General features: G+C 47.8%; 1 protein-coding gene across 1 annotated transcript in view; it reads left to right on the forward strand.

Annotated features, from left to right (window-relative positions):
• Nucleotides 1–508: 508 nt before the first annotated feature.
• Nucleotides 509–21,415, forward strand: part of LOC138566112 (zinc finger protein 398-like) — a 92,590-nt gene continuing 71,683 nt past the window's right edge. The window contains exon 1 of the mRNA XM_069643111.1: nt 509–779. Within this exon, the coding sequence (XP_069499212.1) occupies nt 618–779 (162 nt within the window). The 5' untranslated portion in view covers nt 509–617. The remainder of the gene's footprint in view (nt 780–21,415) is intronic.

Here is a 21,415-nt window from a genome sequence, read left to right on the forward strand (position 1 = left end):
GGACTGAGACCCACCCCTCGCATGTGAAAGGGTAGTGCTGGGCTGTGCAGAGAAGAGCAGTGTCTCTGCGGGACTGAGACCCACCCCTCGCATGTGAAAGGGTAGTGCTGGGCTGTGCAGAGAAGAGCAGTGTCTCTGCGGGACTGAGACCCACCTCTCGCATGTGAAAGGGTAGTGCTGGGCTGTGCAGAGAAGAGCAGTGTCTCTGCGGGACTGAGACCCCGGACTGGGACCCACCCCTCGCATGCGAAAGGGTAGTGTCGGGCTGTGCAGAGAAGAGCGGTGTCTGCAGGATTGAGACCCACCCTCGCATGCGAAAGGGTAGTGCCGGGCTGTGCAGAGAAGAGCGGTGTCTCTGCGGGATTGAGACCCACCCCTCGCATGCGAAAGGGTAGTGCTGGGCTGTGCAGAGAAGAGCAGTGTCTCTGCGGGACTGAGACCAATCTCTCGCATGCGAAAGGGTAGTGCTGGGCTGTGCAGAGAAGAGCGGTGTCTGCAGGATTGAGACCCACCCCCTTGCATGTGAGCGCTCAGGAGGGAGTGGGGAGGGAGCGCAGCCAGGAGGCAGCGTCTCGCCACTGAGCATGAGAGGTGCCTGGCACTGTTAGGGTGGGTGCATGTGTGCTCGCGGGGGCTGCCGGGACAGCACTATCGCGAAGGAGCTGCGTGCATCCGGGTTGTCTCTCCTCTTCTCCCGGCGCATCTTGGCCACCGACTCCCACCTGACAGATAACACCGGAGAACCGGGGAGTGAAATGTCGCAAGTGCACTCGGATCAGGTGAGTTTAGCCTTTTGGGGTGAGTGTCTCCAGCTAGCCATTGCTTTTCCCTAAGGAGAGGGCGGGATGTGTGATGAGCTCACGCCATCTGCAGTTAGGCACTATCTGTGGCAGGCAGCTGCACAGGTCATCTCACAGGTCCCCAGTGGCTGTTTCCTGGTGCCCAGGTGTGGCTCTGTGGCTGCGGGCACGGGCTGTCTCTAGCAAGCTGCCCAAGGCAGGGAGACTTCTCCCAAAGGATTCCTTCTTTCGCTGTGCTCTTCCGTGGCGCTAGGGCTTCTGTGCACTATGCCCTCTGCATCAGGGCAATACCTCTTTCCTTTATAATGCGGGACTTCTATGATGACGTGTCTTTGGCTACACAGTGTGCCCTTCGTGTTACACAGTGACGTTGTGTCCCCATGAGTACATATAATGCACTCTCCTTCGGGCACTTGTGAGTGGTCGGCAACCTGTGGGTAGCTGGATGTGTTGGACTACAACTTCCATGATTCCGCCCCATGGACTACAACTTCCATGATTCCGCCCCATGGACTACAACTTCCATGATTCCGCCCCATGGACTACAACTTTCATGATTCCGCCCCATGGACTACAACTTTCATGATTCCGCCCCATGGACTACAACTTCCATGATTCCGCCCCATGGACTACAACTTCCATGATTCCGCCCCATGGACTACAACTTCCATGATTCCGCCCCATGGACTACAACTTCCATGATTCCGCCCCATGGACTACAGCTGACCAGAGCTGTATAGGTTACTCATGGCAATCCTGCTTACTGTAGCTGGACTCTGGTCAGTTCACTCGAATGATGAGGGTGTCCTACCTCTGTGCAGAAACTGTTCCTGGGGATTATCATGCACAGGGCCTCATTACAAGTTTCGGGGTAAATCCACTGTATTACCGCCAAACTCGTTTACTCTTACCGCCAGCCAGTCCTGTGGGTTCACCCTGTGATTAGGTGTAAAGGAAGGGCAGTGTAAATCCTCATTTTTGGAGTAACCGCCACTGTTTTACCCAAAATCTAGTCGCTACCCGGCAAGAACAGCTCATCATCTTACTCTACTTTTGAGGATGCAGCAATGAAGAAGTGGAGACATGGCGTGGGTTGTAGCCAAAGAACCCTGCACACAGGAAGGTATGATGGAACAGGGCTGGTGTACTGACAGCACTCACTTGAGGATGCAAAATGAACTGGGAGTGGACAGTCTGTAGTGGTCCAGAAAGATAGGTGAGGCCCAAGCGGTCAACGGTCCACCAAGGTTACTCGTTTTGCTTCTGCCAAGGAAGGCACCACCCAAGTTGGGCGGTATCCCCAGCAGTATTACCGCTGGGGCTATTAGTGCTATAGCCAAGACCCCCCTGGTGCTATTAGCCGCGGATCATGGGTTTGACAGAATGGTAAGTCCCCATTCCCCATTGGGTCCATTCAGGAATTCCCCATTGGGCCCAGTGGGGAATTTTCGGCGCTACTACCGCCGGCGGTATTAGTGTAGCGATAATAGCACCGGAAATTCGAAAAATCATGGCGGATTTGCCCCCAGCTCAGAGCTGGGGGTAAATCCTGCCAAACCTGTGATTTGGCGGACCCTTAAATGCAGCGGTAATAGCGTTACTGCCGCATTTAAGGGTTACCGCCAAACTCGTGATGAGGCAGCATGTGCTGACCTACCATTCGCAATGGGTGGAAGAGGAGAACCTTTAAGTTCATGGACTTTCGAGACCAACACCCTAAACCTTTGGGTGGAGCGATGAGACTGCAGGATTTGCACCTCGTCTATTCTTGCTCTATGGCAGAAGTATTAAAACTTTTTCATACTGAGTCCCCCTCGAGTAAAAATATTGTTTCTCCCCTCGCACCATCTAGGGATTGCCCCTTGTCCTCCCTCTTCCCCCCCAAGGGGCCCAATGGCTGTGCAAAATGTAAGCAGATTTTCTACTGCTTATAGTTTCTGTTAAAAACAGTCATCTTAATCAAATTAATTTTCCAAACAGTCTGGGGGCCACCTAGGGACATCCTTCAGGCCCCCCAGTTTGAAGACCACTGCCCTAAGGTGTGAACAAATAGGCACATTTCCTATAAATTCAATCCCAAGGTAGACAATGACTGCTCACGTAATGTCTGCAATAAGATCAGTCAGCTTGCCTTCTTCATCTGATTGCCCTGCAAAGCCAAGAGCCGGAAGGAGGAGCAAATCTTAGGCAGGCACCCCAGACCTGGTCTAGGGATTATTTCTGAAGGCAGGATCTTTAGGTAGGTTTCCCTATATGATAATGCTCTGAAATTCCACAGCCTCGTGACCAATGATGTTTGCACCAAAATACGTTTTTTTTAATGGATAGTCACTCTACACGTACTCCATATCTAATGGCTCATGAGGCAGGGCCGAACGAGTGTTCAATACCACAGAAAGGTCTTGTGATGAATTAGCTTCTTCCCTGCAGAAGTAGAAGGGTGAGTTGAGGCTAAAACGCCCACTCAGGACTCACACTTCTACAAGCCAAGAGCCAACGCAATCATTAAGGTAAAACAGGCATAGTCAAGAGATATACCTCCTTCACCTTTTGTGCCAACGTTGGCCAAGGGAAGGCTGTGCCCTTAAGAGGGGTGTGAATGTGGTTTAGTAGCAACCCAATAACATTTCAAAATAAAGGAATGTTCAATCAAGGTTCTATAAAAATATATACGCTTTAATTGAACACACAATGTCCACTAATAACTAACTAGAAAAGCACTACACACAATCTACCCCTGAGGAAAGAACACAGAATAGGCAAAGATAATAGATGCAGGACTCTGGGTAATCTGAAAGGCCTGCAAAAGCAACAAGGTTCTTGAAAAAGCAGATGCACTTGGGAGCAAAAAGGGTTCAATGTGACCTAACCAGTTTCCAGGGCCTACAAATAGACCAAGAGGGCAGTTAGCAGTCAATAGTACCTTTTGCAGTTCTTGGTGGTTCAACTCCAGACTTCTTGGCGCTGTGTGAACATCGAAGAGAGCAAAAGGCAGCAATGGCTGGTCCTGCTGGTTCAGATGTGTTGAACAGTTCATGAAACACGCTCCACACAGTTTAATGGTGAAAAACCCTATTATCCCGGCTGTCTTGGCTCTCAGGGTGCTGTGAGTCCCAATACAGGGGCTGAGGGACAAGATGAGTCCATTTCTCATGCTCCCAAACACAGGGGAGGATGGCAAACAACTGCAGGGGCCCTTCATCACAGTGAGGTTCTGGGTACAGCTGTGGCTGGCAGAGATGGTTCAAGATTAGTCCAGATGATTCCAAATGATTCAGCAAAGTGATGGGTGACCACTTCTTAGTTTCAAGGTGGTTGGACTAAAGCTAGACTGCTTTAGGGGTCCAATCTCTGCTCTTGAAATGAGTGCACTTTGCCCTTATGATGTCTCACCCAAAGTACTTTGCTCCAGAGGAAGTGGAGGGTAAAGGAATGAGAAAGAAAGGCATAGAGAATCTCGATGGCAGAACACTCCAGAAACTGTGCAGACACCTCTCAGTTTCACCCTAACTCCGCCCTCCCTTCTCAATAGGATCAAAGGCCTTTAGAAATGCAGCCCCCTGGTGCGAGGCCTGGCTCTCTGCAAACGGGTGTGCCTCTTGGTGTCTGTTCACAGGCCAGCGTTCTGTGGAGTGGCTGTCCTGGTGGAAAGGGTATTTATTATCTGCCCTTACAAAGAAACAAAGAGAAGCAATCCCCAAAGGCTAGTCCTGTCAGTGGCTACAGCAACCAAAAGACCTATGCCCTGTCACTCAACATCCAGGCTGACGGTGGTTACCTTTTCAGGCCCATTCCCCTAAACTGACACTGCAGGGGGGACACCTTGGAAGAATGATAGCTACTGCACGTAGCGTAGCCTAAAGGAGCCTGCTTAGCTTGGCACTGCCAGCTACCAGGAACTGGTTCAACACACCTCTGGGACATTAACAGCATTTGTGGCACACTGTCAACTGCTTCCTCATTCTCTGTAGCTTTTACCTGCAGAGTGGTGCCTGATACCAAGGAGCTGCTTTTAGCTCCTGCTAAGCATATATATCCCTATAGGAGCTGGCCGTGTTCTGTGTCCAAAAGCCTGGACTTCCACTGGAAGTGACTTCTGCTAGAGAGTGCACAGTCTTGAGACCCCGTCGTCCGCACCCATGGTCATTGGCACCATCTGCCTGAACCTTCATATCTGTTTGCTCAGCAATCAGATGCCCGTAGCACCCTGTTGGTTTGGCTACCTCTTCATTGAAGAGGGAAAGAGTACCAGCACCTAAAGATGCCCCATAGGTCAACTTCTGCACAGCCGGGCCAGTTGACATTTCCATGGTAACTCGCCACGCCTACTTTCATGTAGCTCTTAAAGTGCTTCCCCACCCCCCCCTGTATTTTTTGTTATGGTTTACCCCACTGCACACTACCCATCCCGGAGGCACCTGGGAATTCCGTGCCATACTGGTTACTCAGCCCACGCTAGCTACTGGTTCCTTTGCCAAGGTCACCCTGACACTTGATTGATAGGACACCTGGAATGTATCCCAGGTGAACCTGAGCCACTTCAAAACTAATATGACCTGCAACAACTATAGAATCCACAACAGCTACCAAAGTGCCTCTTCTAGGGGATTGATCAACGTATGGAGTACCAGGCTATCAAATAAGCTAACCCTAAAATGCGCTTAGTCTCTGCGCACTCTAATCCCCAATAAGCCAGGGCCATCTGAGATAGCAACCGCCTCACAAGCATCCATACTCTAAGACCTACACCGTGACCCTTGCACCCCAATCTGCCCTGTGTACATTGGACCCTAACTCACATTAACGATCACCGGTCAGGCGCTGTAGGATGTTTGAGCCTCTGCTCATGTACATTTTCTATCTGTTTTTATAGGTCGATTGTGGCCAGAAAAAAAGGCCCCTTCCTCTAACCATCCTCTGCTCACCTTGGGTTATCTGTATCCAGTGGTTAATTAACAGGCTCACATTCTGTGATAGACTCATTGGCGAACATTGACCCCATTATTTTCAAAGGATAGTTTGAAGGCTGAAAACCAATGTGGGTCCACAATTCCCCTTTGGCTCCGTTCTCCTCTTTTACGGGTATTCTAAGGAGCCAGTAATGTGTTTAATATCACTATTGCATGTCATCATACTGAAGACTTTTTTGCTTTATATTCCTTTATCCTCCCCTCACCCCTTTAGTGTCATCCTGTCACCAACTGCATTCCAATCTTATGTCTTTTTATGTTAATGAACACCTTTTTATAAGACACCCAACAAGCCAATATTGCTGCTGTTGGTGTTTTCTTTCTTAAGTGTGTGAAAGGCACTATGCTAATATCCCTTTAAACTAGAGCTTTGGCGGTCCCAAGCTACGTTCCCCAGGGAATTTGTGTTTATTTGTTACATTCATTGAAAATTAAAAGTGACTCCCCAAGAACCGCTGTACAAAGGCATATTGATGGCTAGTGCAGTGCCATTGCTGGGTGCTTTTCATAGCCATTATCTAGTAGTTAATAAAGGAAACCGGATGTTGGTGTATGTAAACATATATTTAGTGAAAAAACTTTAGCTAGGAGAGAGTTAAGGTGATCAGATTTAACATGAAAATACATAGCAACAAAACCTTGGAGATTCAGTGAAAAAAACATGGTTAAGAGAGAGTTGAGGTGGGCAGGTTTAACGCAACAAAACCCCTGAAATTCAGCAATCGCATTTCGAGCAAGTCCAACTTAACTATGCATCCCTGTTGCACAGCGTATGACACAATGATGATACAGCTGTCGACATCATTAATGACATCATACATGACATCACGAATGATGTCACAATTGTATCATCCATGCCATCACTGACATCACTGGTTAGATTAATTACATTTTTAAATATGACAACTCTGTTTTCTAACATATATATGTACATGTTTCAAACTTACACAGTGCAATGTATTAAATGTAACAATGAGGTAGCATAAGGATCTGATTTTTTGGGTGCATATTCATCAAGCTTTGATATCTTTATTATATATGATCACAATGCACAAAGGCACGTACTTTCTTTTGTATGCGATTATCTTTTTATAAAACTTGTTATTTAGAAAAGATGAATGTAATGCTATTACAGTGAAGAGAATAGTAATTTTAAATCGGAACATTGACTATTTTCATAACACTTACTACTAAACATGTTTCTACTTTAACCTATTCTTATTTTGTTTTTACAACTATATACATCTTTTTGTATTATGTTTTAAAAACCTGAAATAGATTTACCAGAACAGGTACATTCCCTGCCATGAACTATTGTAATTGTTTTCTAATACATAACATTCAAACCATTTGTATTGTGTTACATATTTCTATTTTCATATTTGTAAGTTGATAAGTACTACAAAAAATGTGCCACACGTAATCATATCATACGTCTGTATCAGTGTCTTGTTCCATGTCATGATATTATTAAGTGTAATAAAATATTATATATATATATATATATATATCAAAATAGGTCAACACAAATATTCTAGCTTATCTAATCAGTAATGTCACATTTGATGTAATTATTGATCTCATCATTAATGTGATGTATTATGTACTTAGTGATGTCATCAGTGATGTCCTCATTCTGGTCATATGCTGTGCAACAGGGGGCGCATAGTGTGATGCTGGAAATGCATTGGAGGGACAGGACCTCCCTGTCCTTGTCCTGTAGTCCTTTTTCATTTGTGTTCTGTATTGTTTTCTACCCAGGAGCCCATGTGGGACTCCTGACAGTGCAGCTCTTCCTGTTTTTGGTTTGGTGTACAGATCCATGGGATATCCTTATGGCATCCATGGGTGGGTGTGCAACCCTGTGCCCCTAGTGTATGTTTTTGGGCACCTGTGGGTGCCCTGACTCTGTCCCTTCCCCCTGACTGGCTGTTGGGTGGAAGTTCCATATATGGTGTTGTTGTGAAGTCCAGGCCAGACTGGCTGGAGCCTTCCCAGTGACTGTATGTTGTGGGTACACCCTGTGGGTGAGACCTGGGTGAATGGATTATGTGATCAATATGGACTTATTTTGTGGATGTCTGGTTTCTGGTGTTTGACCCAATGGGCCTCATTACGAGGTTGGAGGTAGCAATGGTGCTATTAGCGCCATGGCTACCTCCAAAATCGTTCCGACTCTGGTCTGGTGGATGGAGCAATTACCGGTCCATTCCGAGGTCGGCGAGACCGGTAATTCCCCATTCACCAAATTGCGGTACCGTTATTGACCCCGGTATCCCTTTGTGGGTCCCGTCCTTAACGCCTGGTAAAACCAGGCATTAAGGAAGGACCCATAAATGCAACTCGTAGTAGGGCGGTAAGGGATTACCAGCACCGGTGCCCTTACCGGTGCCGGTAATCCCTTACCGCCCACCTTGTAATGAGGCCCAATGACTGAGACAGCCCTGCCGAAACTGGTATGGATACTGTGTGTAGTGTTGAATGGCTGGGTACTTGTCCCAATACACATTCCTTGTTGTGAGTGTCTTAGAGGGAGGAGAATGGCCTGAATGCACTGTATGCCTGATTGGCTGACTGACTGCTGAATGCCCTTCTGGGTGGCCTCTGTCAGAGAGCACCAAAGTATTAACTGAAAAGGATACGGTACTCAAAAGGATACAGGTGGTAGGGTCTTCCGGATCCCTGTTCACGCGTTTTGATAGTTGTGAAGTCAAGTTAAGACCTTCCAAATGATACAACCCTCTGACTGGTAAAACAGGCAGAGCGATGGATCACTGGAAAGGGCGTGGGTAAGGTATAGGAAGTCAGCCTAGAACAAAATAAAGTATCATGAATAACTGCCCCAACCTGGGTATGATGGAATAGAAAATGTCATGAATGCACACACTGACCTTGAGTCTAGGGCAGATGAATCCAGCAGAGTCTCTGAGGAATCCAAGGTAGAACAAACGACAAGGAAGGGAAGATTAGTAAGGGAGACTTATCGCGAACGGAACGAGGCTCACGCTAGATACCGGGTTGATGCACCACAGGATAGCGTCTAAAGTACTGTTCACTGTCACCTTCCAATTATCCTTGAAAAGCTTCCTTCCCACGTAGTGTAAAGTATAGATATGAATCAATCCCCCTGTTAATATCACAGGTGCAGGAGTTGGAATTAGCGCTCCTTTTAAGGTATAAACAAAGTACACGCGGTTCTGTACAGCCGCGAAGAAAAGAGCGTGTGCGTGTGGATTTACACGCGATTAGTATTCACGCAGTCCAGGCCAGCAGCGCTTGAAGACAGTATATGCGTGTGGATTTTACACGCGAGCAGGATTCACGCAGTCCAGGCCAGCCGTACTTGAAGATAGCGTGCGCGTGTGGATTTACACACGAGCAGGATTCACGCAGTCCAGGCCAGCAGCGCTTGAAGATAGTGTGCGCGTGTGGATTTACACGCGAGCAGGATTCACGCAGTCCAGGCCAGCAGCGCTTGAAGTTAGCGTGCGCGTGGGAATTACACGCGAGCAGGATTCACGCAGTCCAGGCCAGCAGCGCTTGAGGATAGCTTGCGCGTGTGGATTTACACGCGAACAGGATTCACGCAGTCCAGGCCAGCAGCGCTTGAAGATAGCGTGCGCGTGTGGATTTACACGCGAACAGGATTCACGCAGCCCAGGCCAGCAGCGCTTGAAGATATCGTGCGCGTGTGGATTTACACGCGAACAGGATTCACGCAGCCCAGGCCAGCCGCGTTTGAAGATATCGTGCGCGTGTGGATTTACACGCGAACAGGATTCACGCAGCCCAGGCCAGCAGCGTTTGAAGACGACGTGCGCGTGTGGATTTACACGCAACCAAACAGCTCCAGGAATCAGCGTGTGGCGGAAAACACGCTATAGAAGGCCCAAAAAGTAGCTGTAGTAATCTGCAAGGATGCAGACCGGAGGTTCAGCTACACAACGCCAAATGATTCGATCAGAAGCAGCGAGTGAAGTTTCCACGCTGCTTAAATACGTAATGCCGTAGTTCACATGACGAAGCAGAATACACGTGAAGTTAGCGACGTAAAAAGTGCAAACGTCGTTTTCCCGGCAACGTATCGAACAACCGCCATTTGGAGTAGAACGGTCTAGCTGTTCTACGAGCGTAGGAGGTAGGACCACGTCCAGCATGCATGACAGTGCCATCCCCCGAAGGGGCAACCTCTCCCCTTCTCGTGTGAAAACGTTTCAATAAAGCAGGAGCATGAATATTAGAAAGAGGTTCCCAGGACCTATCTTCGGGACCATAGCCCTTCCAGTCCACCAGATAAAATGGCCTACCAGAACGTAGTCTCATATCCAGTATGTCCTGTACCTCGTATTCATCTGAACCCCGCACAGAAATAGCAACAGGCCGTACAGGCAATCTAGTAGCTTCAGAACATGGCTTAATGAGTGACACGTGGAATACGGGATGCACTCGCCATCGTTGAGGCAAAGCCAGACGGACAGCAGCCGGATTAATTACTTGGAGCCCTACATACGGACCAATGTATTTAGGCAACAATTTCTTTTTGCCTGGAATTCTCAAGTTCTTAGTGGACAGCCATACTTTCATACCAGCCTTGTAGACGGGTGCTGGTATTCTATGAGCATCGGCATAGAACTTGTCGCGTCTTTTAGCCTGCTCTAAATGCTGCTTCACTTTCCTCTGTAATTTCTTCAGATCACGAAAGGTACAGCCTGCGGCAGGAGTATCCAAAGACAAGCTGGAATCCAAAGGTATTGATCGGGGGTGCTGTCCATAAAGCGCATAGAACGGTGAAGTGCCTATGGCACTATGATAGGAGTTGTTATAGGCAAATTCAGCTGCCGGCAGGACCGTGAGCCAATCCGATTGGTACTGCAGACACAGACACCGCAGATATTGTTCCATAGTGCAGTTGACTCTTTCGGTCTGTCCATCAGTTTGAGGGTGATAAGCACTGGACATTCTATCATCAATCAGTAATGCAGAGGTTAGTGCTCTCCAAAAGCGTGACGCAAACTGTGAGCCCCTGTCCGTAATGATTACTGACGGTAGACCAAAGAAACGAAATACATGTTGGATGAATAGGTCAGCCAGAACAGCAGCGGTCGGTAAACCAATACAGGGAATATAAAGAGCCAATTTAGTGAAATAATCCACTACAACCCATATGGTATCGTACTCCTGGTTTGGTGGGAGTTCTACCACAAAGTCCATAGATATCATGTCCCATGGTTTGTTAGGGACAGGTAGGGACTGGAGTAAGCCCACTGGTTTACCAGGAGTGTTTTTACATTGGATGCATACAGAACAAGTTGATACATGATCTATGACATCTTTTGACATGGACGGCCACCAGCACCATCTTTTGAGTAGTTCTAGTGTTTTCTTCCGTCCAGGATGGGCTGCGATCAAGGAATCATGATTCCACTTGAGGGCTTTATTCCGCGTTGAAGACGTCGGTAGGTAGAGCACTCCTTGTGTGAATGGTAAACCGTTATGTACGTCCAGATTCATATCCTGGATAACTTGTGGATGATTTTTCACCCACTCTTGTACTTCGGTTTTTAAGGATGGTTGAACAGAACAACTACATATTACCTGATCTGCCAACAACTGATTCTGTACTTGTGCTTCTTCCTTCGCCTCTTCACTCATACGGGACAACGCGTCCGACTTAACGTGTTCTCGGGCAGGGCGATATGTGACCTGGAAATCGTATTGGGCAAAAAAGACATGCCATCTGGCCTGTCGGGCCGTAAGGCATTTCATGGATTTGAATGCTTGAAGATTTCTATGGTCAGAGTACACTAACACCTGATGTTTGGCCCCAAGAAGATGATGACGCCATTCTCGGAAGGCATCCTTGCTATCCAGCAGTTCCCGCTCAGTGACGGTGTAGTTTCGTTCATATGGGGTAAGTTTGCGAGAGAAGAAAGCCACCGGGTGCTCCTCCTTGGTTTCTGTGCAAACTTGTGAGAGTACCGCTCCAGTAGCGACACTGGATGCATCTGCTTCAACGATAAACTGGCGATCTGGATCTGGATGTTGAAGCACGGGTGCAGTGGTAAATGCTTCTTTCAACTTTTCGAATGATGCTTGGGCATTTGGGTTCCAACAGAAAGGAACTTTAGAACTAGTTAAGGCCGTCAAAGGAGCTACTGTTTTGGAGAAGGAATGAATAAATCTGCGATAAAAATTCGCAAAGCCTAAGAAAGACTGTAATGACTTGACATTGTGCGGAATCGGCCAATTCAATATGGCCTTCACCTTGGAACGGCTCATTCGAGCACCTAGATTGGTAATGTCATAGCCCAGGAAGTCCACTTCCTGTGAATGAAAGACGCATTTCTCGGCTTTCAAATAAAGAAGGTTCTCCCTGAGTCTTTGTAGGACTGTAGAAACGTGTTTGACGTGTTCCGAAAAAGATGATGAATAGATCAGAATGTCATCCAGATAAATCACCACAAACTGGTCCATTATGTCCCTAAATATATCATTCATGAAGAATTGAAAAGTGGCGGGAGCGTTGCACAGACCAAAAGGCATCACCAAATACTCGTAAAGACCGTACCGTGTCTTGAAAGCAGTCTTCCATTCGTCGCCTTTACGAATGCGAACTAAATTGTATGCTCCTCGCAAGTCCAATTTGGTGAAGTAACTGGAAGTACCTAATTGATCCAATAGAACGTTTATCAGTGGTAAAGGATATTGGTTTTTTATGGTGATGTCGTTAAGTGCCCTGTAATCAATACAAGGCCTTAGATCTCCCTCTTTCTTCGGAACAAAGAATAGAGGAGACGCAGCAGGTGATTGTGATGGCCGTATGAAACCCATCGCCAAAGCTTTGTCAATGTATTCTTTCAACACAACGTCTTCTTTTGGGGTCAGTGAATATAAACGACCTGTAGGGATTTTGGCACCAGGAATCAATTCAATAGGACAGTCGTACTGTCGATGGGGAGGCAATTGTTCTGCCTGGCCCTTGTCAAAGACATCATCATACTCAGCGTATTCGCATGGTATGGTAGTGTCGCTTTGATGTACCACGCTGATAGTTGAAGCTCCCACCATAGAGGCCAATATGTGTTGTTTGTTTGACACCTCCTGACTGGTAAAGCAATGTTCATTGCAATGAATCGAAGGATACTGGAGCAATCCCGAAACCCAGTCAACGGCGGGATTATGAAGGGTTAACCATGCAAGACCGAGTATGATCTCGTACTGCGGAGCCGCTATGACATCGAAGATGATTTCTTCCGAATGATTATTCGATAATGTCATCTGAACAGATACCGTCTCCTGGGTTACCATACCAGAAGTCAAAACAGATCCTTCCACGGTATTAACCGTTTCATGTTTGTTTTTGTTTACAAGGGGTATGGAACAGTTTTTGGCATATGTGATGTCTATGTAATTGTTGGTGGTTCCGGAATCAACCATGGCCTTGGAAACCAATTCTCGTTCACCACAACGTAACGTCACCTCAACAATTACGGGTGCGTGTTTAGGAATGGTACTGGAGTCCGATGAAACACTCGACATAGGGACTCCTGCTATTGTCGAGTTTTGGCGTTTCCCGAACGCTTGATGGGTTTTTTTGGAACATGTCGCCAATAAATGCTCGGATGAACCGCAATACATACATAAATGGTTCTTTCTTCGGTTCTCTCGTTCTGCATTGGACAACCGGCCTCTCACGACGCCAATCTGCATGGGTTCGGGGTCGTTCGAGAGGACTGCCGGTGTCTCTGAACGCCCCGAGGCTTGCATGAAGGGCTTTTTCTCTCCTTTCCGAGCATTCCTTCGGGCATTGATTTGTAAAACCAAATCGAGCAACTCTGTGAATCCCGTAGGAACCACCGGAACTGTAGATAAGGCATCTTTCAGTTCTTCTGAAAGACCCTTGTAGAAAACAGCCGTTTTCTTGCCGTCAGGCCATTGAGTTTCGGCTGTTAGTTGATTGAACCGGGCAATGTAAGGCAAAAGAGGCTGATTGCCTTGTTGTAGATTAAGTAACTCCAGATCCATGGCTTGAGTAGCATAACGCATGTCAAAGGCTTTACTCATAGCAGCCAAGAGATCGTCACAGTCGTACAACAAAGGGCTATTTGTTTCCAACAAAGGGTTAGCCCAAGCAGCAGCTGTGCCCCCTAAATGGGAAAGCACGAATGCTGCTTTTGTGGTTAGATCAGGAAAAGATGTAGGACGGCAAAGAAAATGGAGTCGGCACTGATTAACGAAGGTTCTATAGGTTTTGGGATCACCAGTGAACCGTTCCGGAGGGGCCAAGGGAAACTGAGTGGGCATAACCACATCAATAGTTTCCTGTGGGGGTGTCATAGTCCCAGATCCAGATGCAGTGGCCATTGGAACCTGTGCTCCCTGAGGACTACCGTGCATGGCGTCTTGCATAACGTCCATACGGTGCCGTAACATGTCCTGTGCCGTAACCATTTCGTTTCTCAAATCGCTGATCAACTGAGTCAAAACAGCTAAAGGATCCGTACCCTCCATGGCTTCTGATTCTGTCAGAGAGCACCAAAGTATTAACTGAAAAGGATACGGTACTCAAAAGGATACAGGTGGTAGGGTCTTCCGGATCCCTGTTCACGCGTTTTGATAGTTGTGAAGTCAAGTTAAGACCTTCCAAATGACACAACCCTCTGACTGGTAAAACAGGCAGAGCGATGGATCACTGGAAAGGGCGTGGGTAAGGTATAGGAAGTCAGCCTAGAACAAAATAAAGTATCATGAATAACTGCCCCAACCTGGGTATGATGGAATAGAAAATGTCATGAATGCACACACTGACCTTGAGTCTAGGGCAGATGAATCCAGCAGAGTCTCTGAGGAATCCAAGGTAGAACAAACGACAAGGAAGGGAAGATTAGTAAGGGAGACTTATCCCGAACGGAACGAGGCTCACGCTAGATACCGGGTTGATGCACCACAGGATAGCGTCCAAAGTACTGTTCACTGTCACCTTCCAATTATCCTTGAAAAGCTTCCTTCCCACGTAGTGTAAAGTATAGATATGAATCAATCCCCCTGTTAATATCACAGGTGCAGGAGTTGGAATTAGCGCTCCTTTTAAGGTATAAACAAAGTACACGCGGTTCTGTACAGCCGCGAAGAAAAGAGCGTGTGCGTGTGGATTTACACGCGATTAGGATTCACGCAGTCCAGGCCAGCAGCGCTTGAAGACAGTATATGCGTGTGGATTTTACACGCGAGCAGGATTCACGCAGTCCAGGCCAGCAGCGCTTGAAGTTAGCGTGCGCGTGTGGATTACACGCGAGCAGGATTCACGCAGTCCAGGCCAGCAGCGCTTGAGGATAGCTTGCGCGTGTGGATTTACACGCGAACAGGATTCACGCAGTCCAGGCCAGCAGCGCTTGAAGATAGCGTGCGCGTGTGGATTTACACGCGAACAGGATTCACGCAGCCCAGGCCAGCAGCGCTTGAAGATATCGTGCGCGTGTGGATTTACACGCGAACAGGATTCACGCAGCCCAGGCCAGCCGCGTTTGAAGATATCGTGCGCGTGTGGATTTACACGTGAACAGGATTCACAGCAGCCCAGGCCAGCAGCGTTTGAAGACGACGTGCGCGTGTGGATTTACACGCAACCAAACAGCTCCAGGAATCAGCGTGTGGCGGAAAACACGCTATAGAAGGCCCAAAAAGTAGCTGTAGTAATCTGCAAGGATGCAGACCGGAGGTTCAGCTACACAACGCCAAATGATTCGATCAGAAGCAGCGAGTGAAGTTTCCACGCTGCTTAAATACGTATTGCCGTAGTTCACGTGACGAAGCAGAATACACGTGAAGTTAGCGACGTAAAAAGTGCAAACGTCGTTTTCCCGGCAACGTATCGAACAACCGCCATTTGGAATAGAACGGTCTAGCTGTTCTACGAGCGTAGGAGGTAGGACCACGTCCAGCATGCATGACAGCCTCTTCCCGTGCTCCGACGGACCATCGAGCACCGCTAACCTTCGCCGAAGCTCCATGGAGGTCAGACCCTCGACAGGGTGCCGACCGAAGACGGGGACCGCTGAGGAGAACGAAGATAAGCACCAGACATTCCGTCCACCGTCGTCGACCAGGGTTCGCAAGTTTGCTATAACCGATGGAGGCCCGTCTAAGCCGTGTTGCCTAGAAGAGGGGACCGATTGCCGCAGTGCCATCGATGACCAGAGCCGCACGCTCCATTGCCTAAGACTTTTGATTCACGGACACGCTCGTCTGCACCACTGCCCGCCTTCTCCCGCCAGTGAATGCCAGGCCGTCGACGTGCCGAGGAGCGTCCGCCAGAGGGCTTCCCGCCACCCAAAGACCGTAGAGATGCCGGACGACTCGACCCCTTGCTGCCTTGCTGGGCCACAGTTCTTCATGAACTCTTTGCTGTCCTGAACAATTGACATCGAGGTGGCCCGCACGCCTCTTCCTTACAGGACGTCTTCGCTCCGTCGTCGACGAGCGCCGCTGGGACCAGGGACCAAGGCTGCTGCCTCGACGCAGAGTTCACTTTCTTCGAGGGATCTCAACGATCCTGCTTTAAAGGGAGCCACTCAAGAAGGATCCTTGACGACTCGTCATCAAACTCTGCTATTCCAGGTACATTGGAGTGGTAGAAACATTGTAGAAGGAAATAAAGACTTGCCCATGCCGGGCGCATCGCGGCACGAAAGCGAGGCTAAACCTCATTTTCACTACAGGAACCGCCGGCAGGCGGATCGCCGGCCAACCCAAAGGCCATCCTAAGGCCTGTTGTGTGCCTGTTTGGAGCCTCAGGAGCCAGGGCCACAAACTCTGCCCGTGCTGCTCCAGGTAAGCCACCTGCTGCATAGAAAGTATAATTTTACAGAGTATTACTTACGCTCTTGTCTAACCTAACTTGTTGCCACCTCACACGTGCGCATATATCTCGGCGGCCCCTGCCTATAAATGTGCCACCTGGCTACACCCTAGAACACTTTACACTGTGCCCAGCAAATTGCGTTGCACTGCTGTTGGTCGCCCATCTGTGCCTCTTCGCATCTAGATGTTTCTGAACTGTACCTACCCTCTTGTTAACTTGATCTAGGTACCCATGATCCTATGCACTTGAGCCCTTTGGTCGCTAACGGATTACTTGAACTGTGTTGTGCCTTATGGTCACTAAGGGACCATCTGAACTCTGAACTGTGTTGTGCCTTATGGTCGCTAACCGACCACTTGAACTGTGTTGTGCCTTATGGTCGCTAACGGACCACCTGAACTGTGTTGTGCCTTATGGTCTCTAACGGACCACTTGAACTGTGTTGTGCCTTATGGTCGCTAACGGACCACTTGAACTGTGTTGTGCCTTATGGTCGCTAACGGACCACCTGATCTGTGTTGTGCCTTATGGTCGCTAACGGACCACTTGAACTGTGTTGTGCCTTATGGTCGCTAACGGACCACCTGAACTGTGTTGTGCCTTATGGTCGCTAACGGACCACCTGAACTGTGTTGTGCCTTATGGTCGCTAACGGACCACTTGAACTGTGTTGTGCCTTATGGTCGCTAACGGACCACCTGAACTGTGTTGTGCCTTATGGTCGCTAACGGACCACTTGAACTGTGTTGTGCCTTATGGTCGCTAACGGACCACTTGAACTGTGTTATGCCTTATGGTCGCTAACGGACCACTTGAACTGTGCTGTGCCTTATGGTCGCTAGCGGGTCACCTTGTTTGTGCTGTGCCCTATCTTCATCAACAGACTATGCACTCTAGCCCACACGGTGCCTCGTGAACATTACACCCTCTATCACAAAGACGCAGCCCCAGCCTCAACCAGCTACCTGCACTATACTTTTATACCATCCTAGCCAGACACCTCAACCAAACAAGGAAAGCAAAGTGCATCTGCAGACCATTCCAATCCACCATGTGCAGAAACTTGACCTTGACCATCCTAGCTACAATCATGACATTTGCTACCCTCAGTTCTCGCCCCCCTACTGATAGAAACCTAAGACTCAGGGCAAGGCTACCTTGTATCTACGAACCTAAAAGAAACAGTACGGACAATACTGCTCGACTCCCATCTTCACAGACACACATGGATAAGCAAACCCTAGTTACAACACCTCTAATTCCAATCCTAACTCCTACTCACCCCCACCAAAAGACACGTCAGAGTCAAAACAAACACACAAAAAGCTTCGTAAGTCATCCTATACCTAACAACACCTTAACTCTTACTGGATCCCTTATTAATGCCAGATCCATGGTAGCACATGCAATTGAAATTGCTGACATTCTGAACAACAGTAACATTGACTTCCTTGCTGTAACAGAAACATGGCTCCATGAGGCAGCAGGACCCTCACTGATGTTAGCCATACCTGACAACTACCAGATCTACAGAGTAGACAGACCCTACGCCAAAGGTGGTGGCCTAGCAATCATCGCGAAAACCACCTTGCCTATCCGACTCACCACCTCACACCCTTGCGCCTCCTGCGAAATACTATCAGCAAAATTGCAACTCTCCAACAACCGCACGCTAACCATTCACCTGATCTACAGGACCTCAGGTCCCCTGGGAACCTTTGAAGATGACCTTACTACCCTCATAGCGAACAATACCCAAAAGGCGCATTCGCAAATGTTGCTGATGGGCGACTTCAACATTGGCTTCAACGAACCAGGCAATAAAAATGCCATTTCTATAACAGCTATCCTAAACGACCAAGGCCTTACCCAAAAAATTCTCTCTCCCACACATGCTAAAGGCAGAACCCTTGACTGGGTCTCAGAACTTAACTGCAACATAGTCATCACCTCCATTACCCCTCAACCATGGACTGACCACTCTCTAATAAATTTCACTGCCACACTTGACCTCCCCAGCCCTAAGACTATCAAAATGATACCACCACTCCCCACAAGAAATAAAAAAGATATTACGACAGAAAAACTTATCCCCCTCCTCCTCCCTACTATTAACGATCTGAAGGACAACACCGACCCAGACACACTAGTAGACACCTTTAACAAAGCTATGTCCCACGCACTAGACACTATTGCACCTGCAAAACTACGTAAAGCGAAGCAAGAAGCCCACCTTAACTCCTGGTTCACCCCCCACCTTAAGGACCTTAGAAAGCAGAAACGAGAACTCCAAACTATCTGGCGCAATTCGCCCACTAACGACAACAAAGCCAAGTTAACCCAAATTACAAAACATTACAAGTCTGAAATCATCAACACCAAAAGAAATGTATTCAATGACAGAATTACCAAAGCCAAATCGAATACTAAAGAACTATTTACCATACTCCGTGAAATGGAATCCCCTATACAACCTTCTGACACGGCCCCTAAGGACAAGATATGGTGCACGAATATTCAGAATGCCCTAGCTAACAAAATTTCCACCCTCCAACTTAAAATAAAGAACAAAAAAGATGCCCTCTCTCTTACTGACCAACAACTGCCTCCAGTAACCAAACCGACCACTATCCCCCCTTTTAGCTTTAAACCGATCTCCATCATCGACACTGAAAAGGCCATCCTCTCACTGAAGCCCTCTAACTGCAAGGGTGACAGCTGCCCAGCGCAAATAATAAAGGACGCTGCCAGAGACTTAGCCCCTTTCATCTCTAAGCTCATTAACTCATCCTTCAAATCCAACACAGTGCCAGCCAACTTAAAAGAATCCTGGGTCCTCCCCCTTCTCAAAAAACAAACCCTTGATCCCTCTATCCCGACGAACTATAGGCCCATCACCACAGTGCCCTTCCTACTAAAAATAATCGACAGAGTAGCCTATATCCAAATCCAAGAGTACCTAGAAGTCTATCATCTACTAGGCTCACGCCAATCGGGCTTCCGCCCGCTCCATGGTACGGAAACTGCCCTGATAGACCTCAAAACCAAAATTGAGGAACTCAAGGACAATGGGAAAACAGCGCTGTTACTTTTACTGGACTTGTCAGCAGCTTTCGATTTGGTGGACCATGCGGTCCTATGCAACCACCTCAAGCTGGCTGCCAACTTCACAGGAGACGCCATAGCTTGGGTCCAATCCTTTCTAGCCAACCGGACTATGAGAGTGTTCTCTGCCTCTACCTGTGCTGACCCCATCCAAATCACATGCGGAGTCCCACAGGGCTCCTGTGTCTCACCCACAATGTACAATATCTTCACCAAGCCATTGTTTGACAAGTTGGACAGTCTGGGTGTCTCCTACACTAATTACGCAGATGACACCCAGATCCTCATACCCCTTTCGGGTAACTACGAAGTGGACCTGGCTCTGGTGAACAAAATCTACATCCTCATTCAAGCATGGATGGCCACACATGGCCTCTGTCTGAACGACGATAAAACCGAAATCCTGCTCCTCGGTTCAGACCACAAACTATCCAAACTTACCCCGGACTACACCTCATTTAACATTGATAATAATACTATTAAGGCTATGCGTGAGGTCAAAACGCTGGGCTTTTACCTTGACTCAGCTCTCACCCTCAAAAAGCAAGTGAATTCCCTTGCCTCCTCTACTACCTACACATGCAAACTCATCCGTGCCGCCAGACCCTTCCTGTCCAGTGCCAGCGGCCTCACCCTAGCCAATGCCCTTGTCATGTCCAGACTTGACTACTGCAACGCCTTATACTCAGGTGCCAACAAGTCGGTCACCGACAAACTCCAGAGACTGCAAAATAATGCTCTGAGAGCAGCTCTGAACATCCCACGTAGAGAACATATTTCCAAACATCGGATTGAAGCCCATTGGCTAAAGATAAAGGACAGAATCCTTCTTAAAACTATCTCCCTCACGTCCAAATGCCTCAACAATCAAGCACCCCACTACCTAGCGGAAAGAATCAACTGGAGACCTTCCAACCGACTGACGAGATCTGCCAATACTTTCCTTCTGGAAGTCCCCAGATTCAAACTCACCACAGCGGGCGGTGCAAGTTTCCCAGTCAGAGCTGCTCAATCATGGAACACACTCCCACCAGACCTTAGATGCCCTTTACCTTACACGAGCTTCAGATCCTACGCTCGCAAATGGCTGCACAACAACGACATGCAACGTCCTTCACCCTAGTGGTAACAGCACAAACCTGCTATAACTGCTCTCATTGCGCTTAACTGGATATTCTATATGCATTGTATCACCTACTGTAACCAACCACCGTTTTTTTTTTTTTTTTCTGTAATAGCCTATGTCAGGCTGTGTAACTAAGCTTCGAGTCATCTTGTATTGCTGCGCCCAAATGCCCTCGGGCTAGGAGCGCATTACCAAATAAATAAACAAATAAACAAAACAAACAAATAAACAAAAATAGAACAATATATGGACTGGGCTTGTAGCATATCTTTATTTTACAGGTTGCCCAGGTGGGGGGATCTCCACTCAGAACTGTGTCTAGTTTTAGGGGCCAGTATTCTGCCAATAGTTCTAACCTTCTAACCAACTGCTTTCCTCATATATCTATTGTTGGTTACCTCTATTAAGTGATTTGTGTGACATTTGACCAGAGTACAGTTGATGCACTTTAATGAAATCTGATAATAATTGTGGTACCACTTAGAAATGTATATATTTGCCATTGTAGATTTACTGAGCACACATTGAGTTATTGTGATTGTGTATATAACCT

This window comes from Ambystoma mexicanum, chromosome 1p, assembly GCF_040938575.1.
Source record: "Ambystoma mexicanum isolate Mex_15411 chromosome 1p, UKY_AmexF1_1, whole genome shotgun sequence".
In the NCBI taxonomy this organism is placed as follows: domain Eukaryota; kingdom Metazoa; phylum Chordata; class Amphibia; order Caudata; family Ambystomatidae; genus Ambystoma; species Ambystoma mexicanum.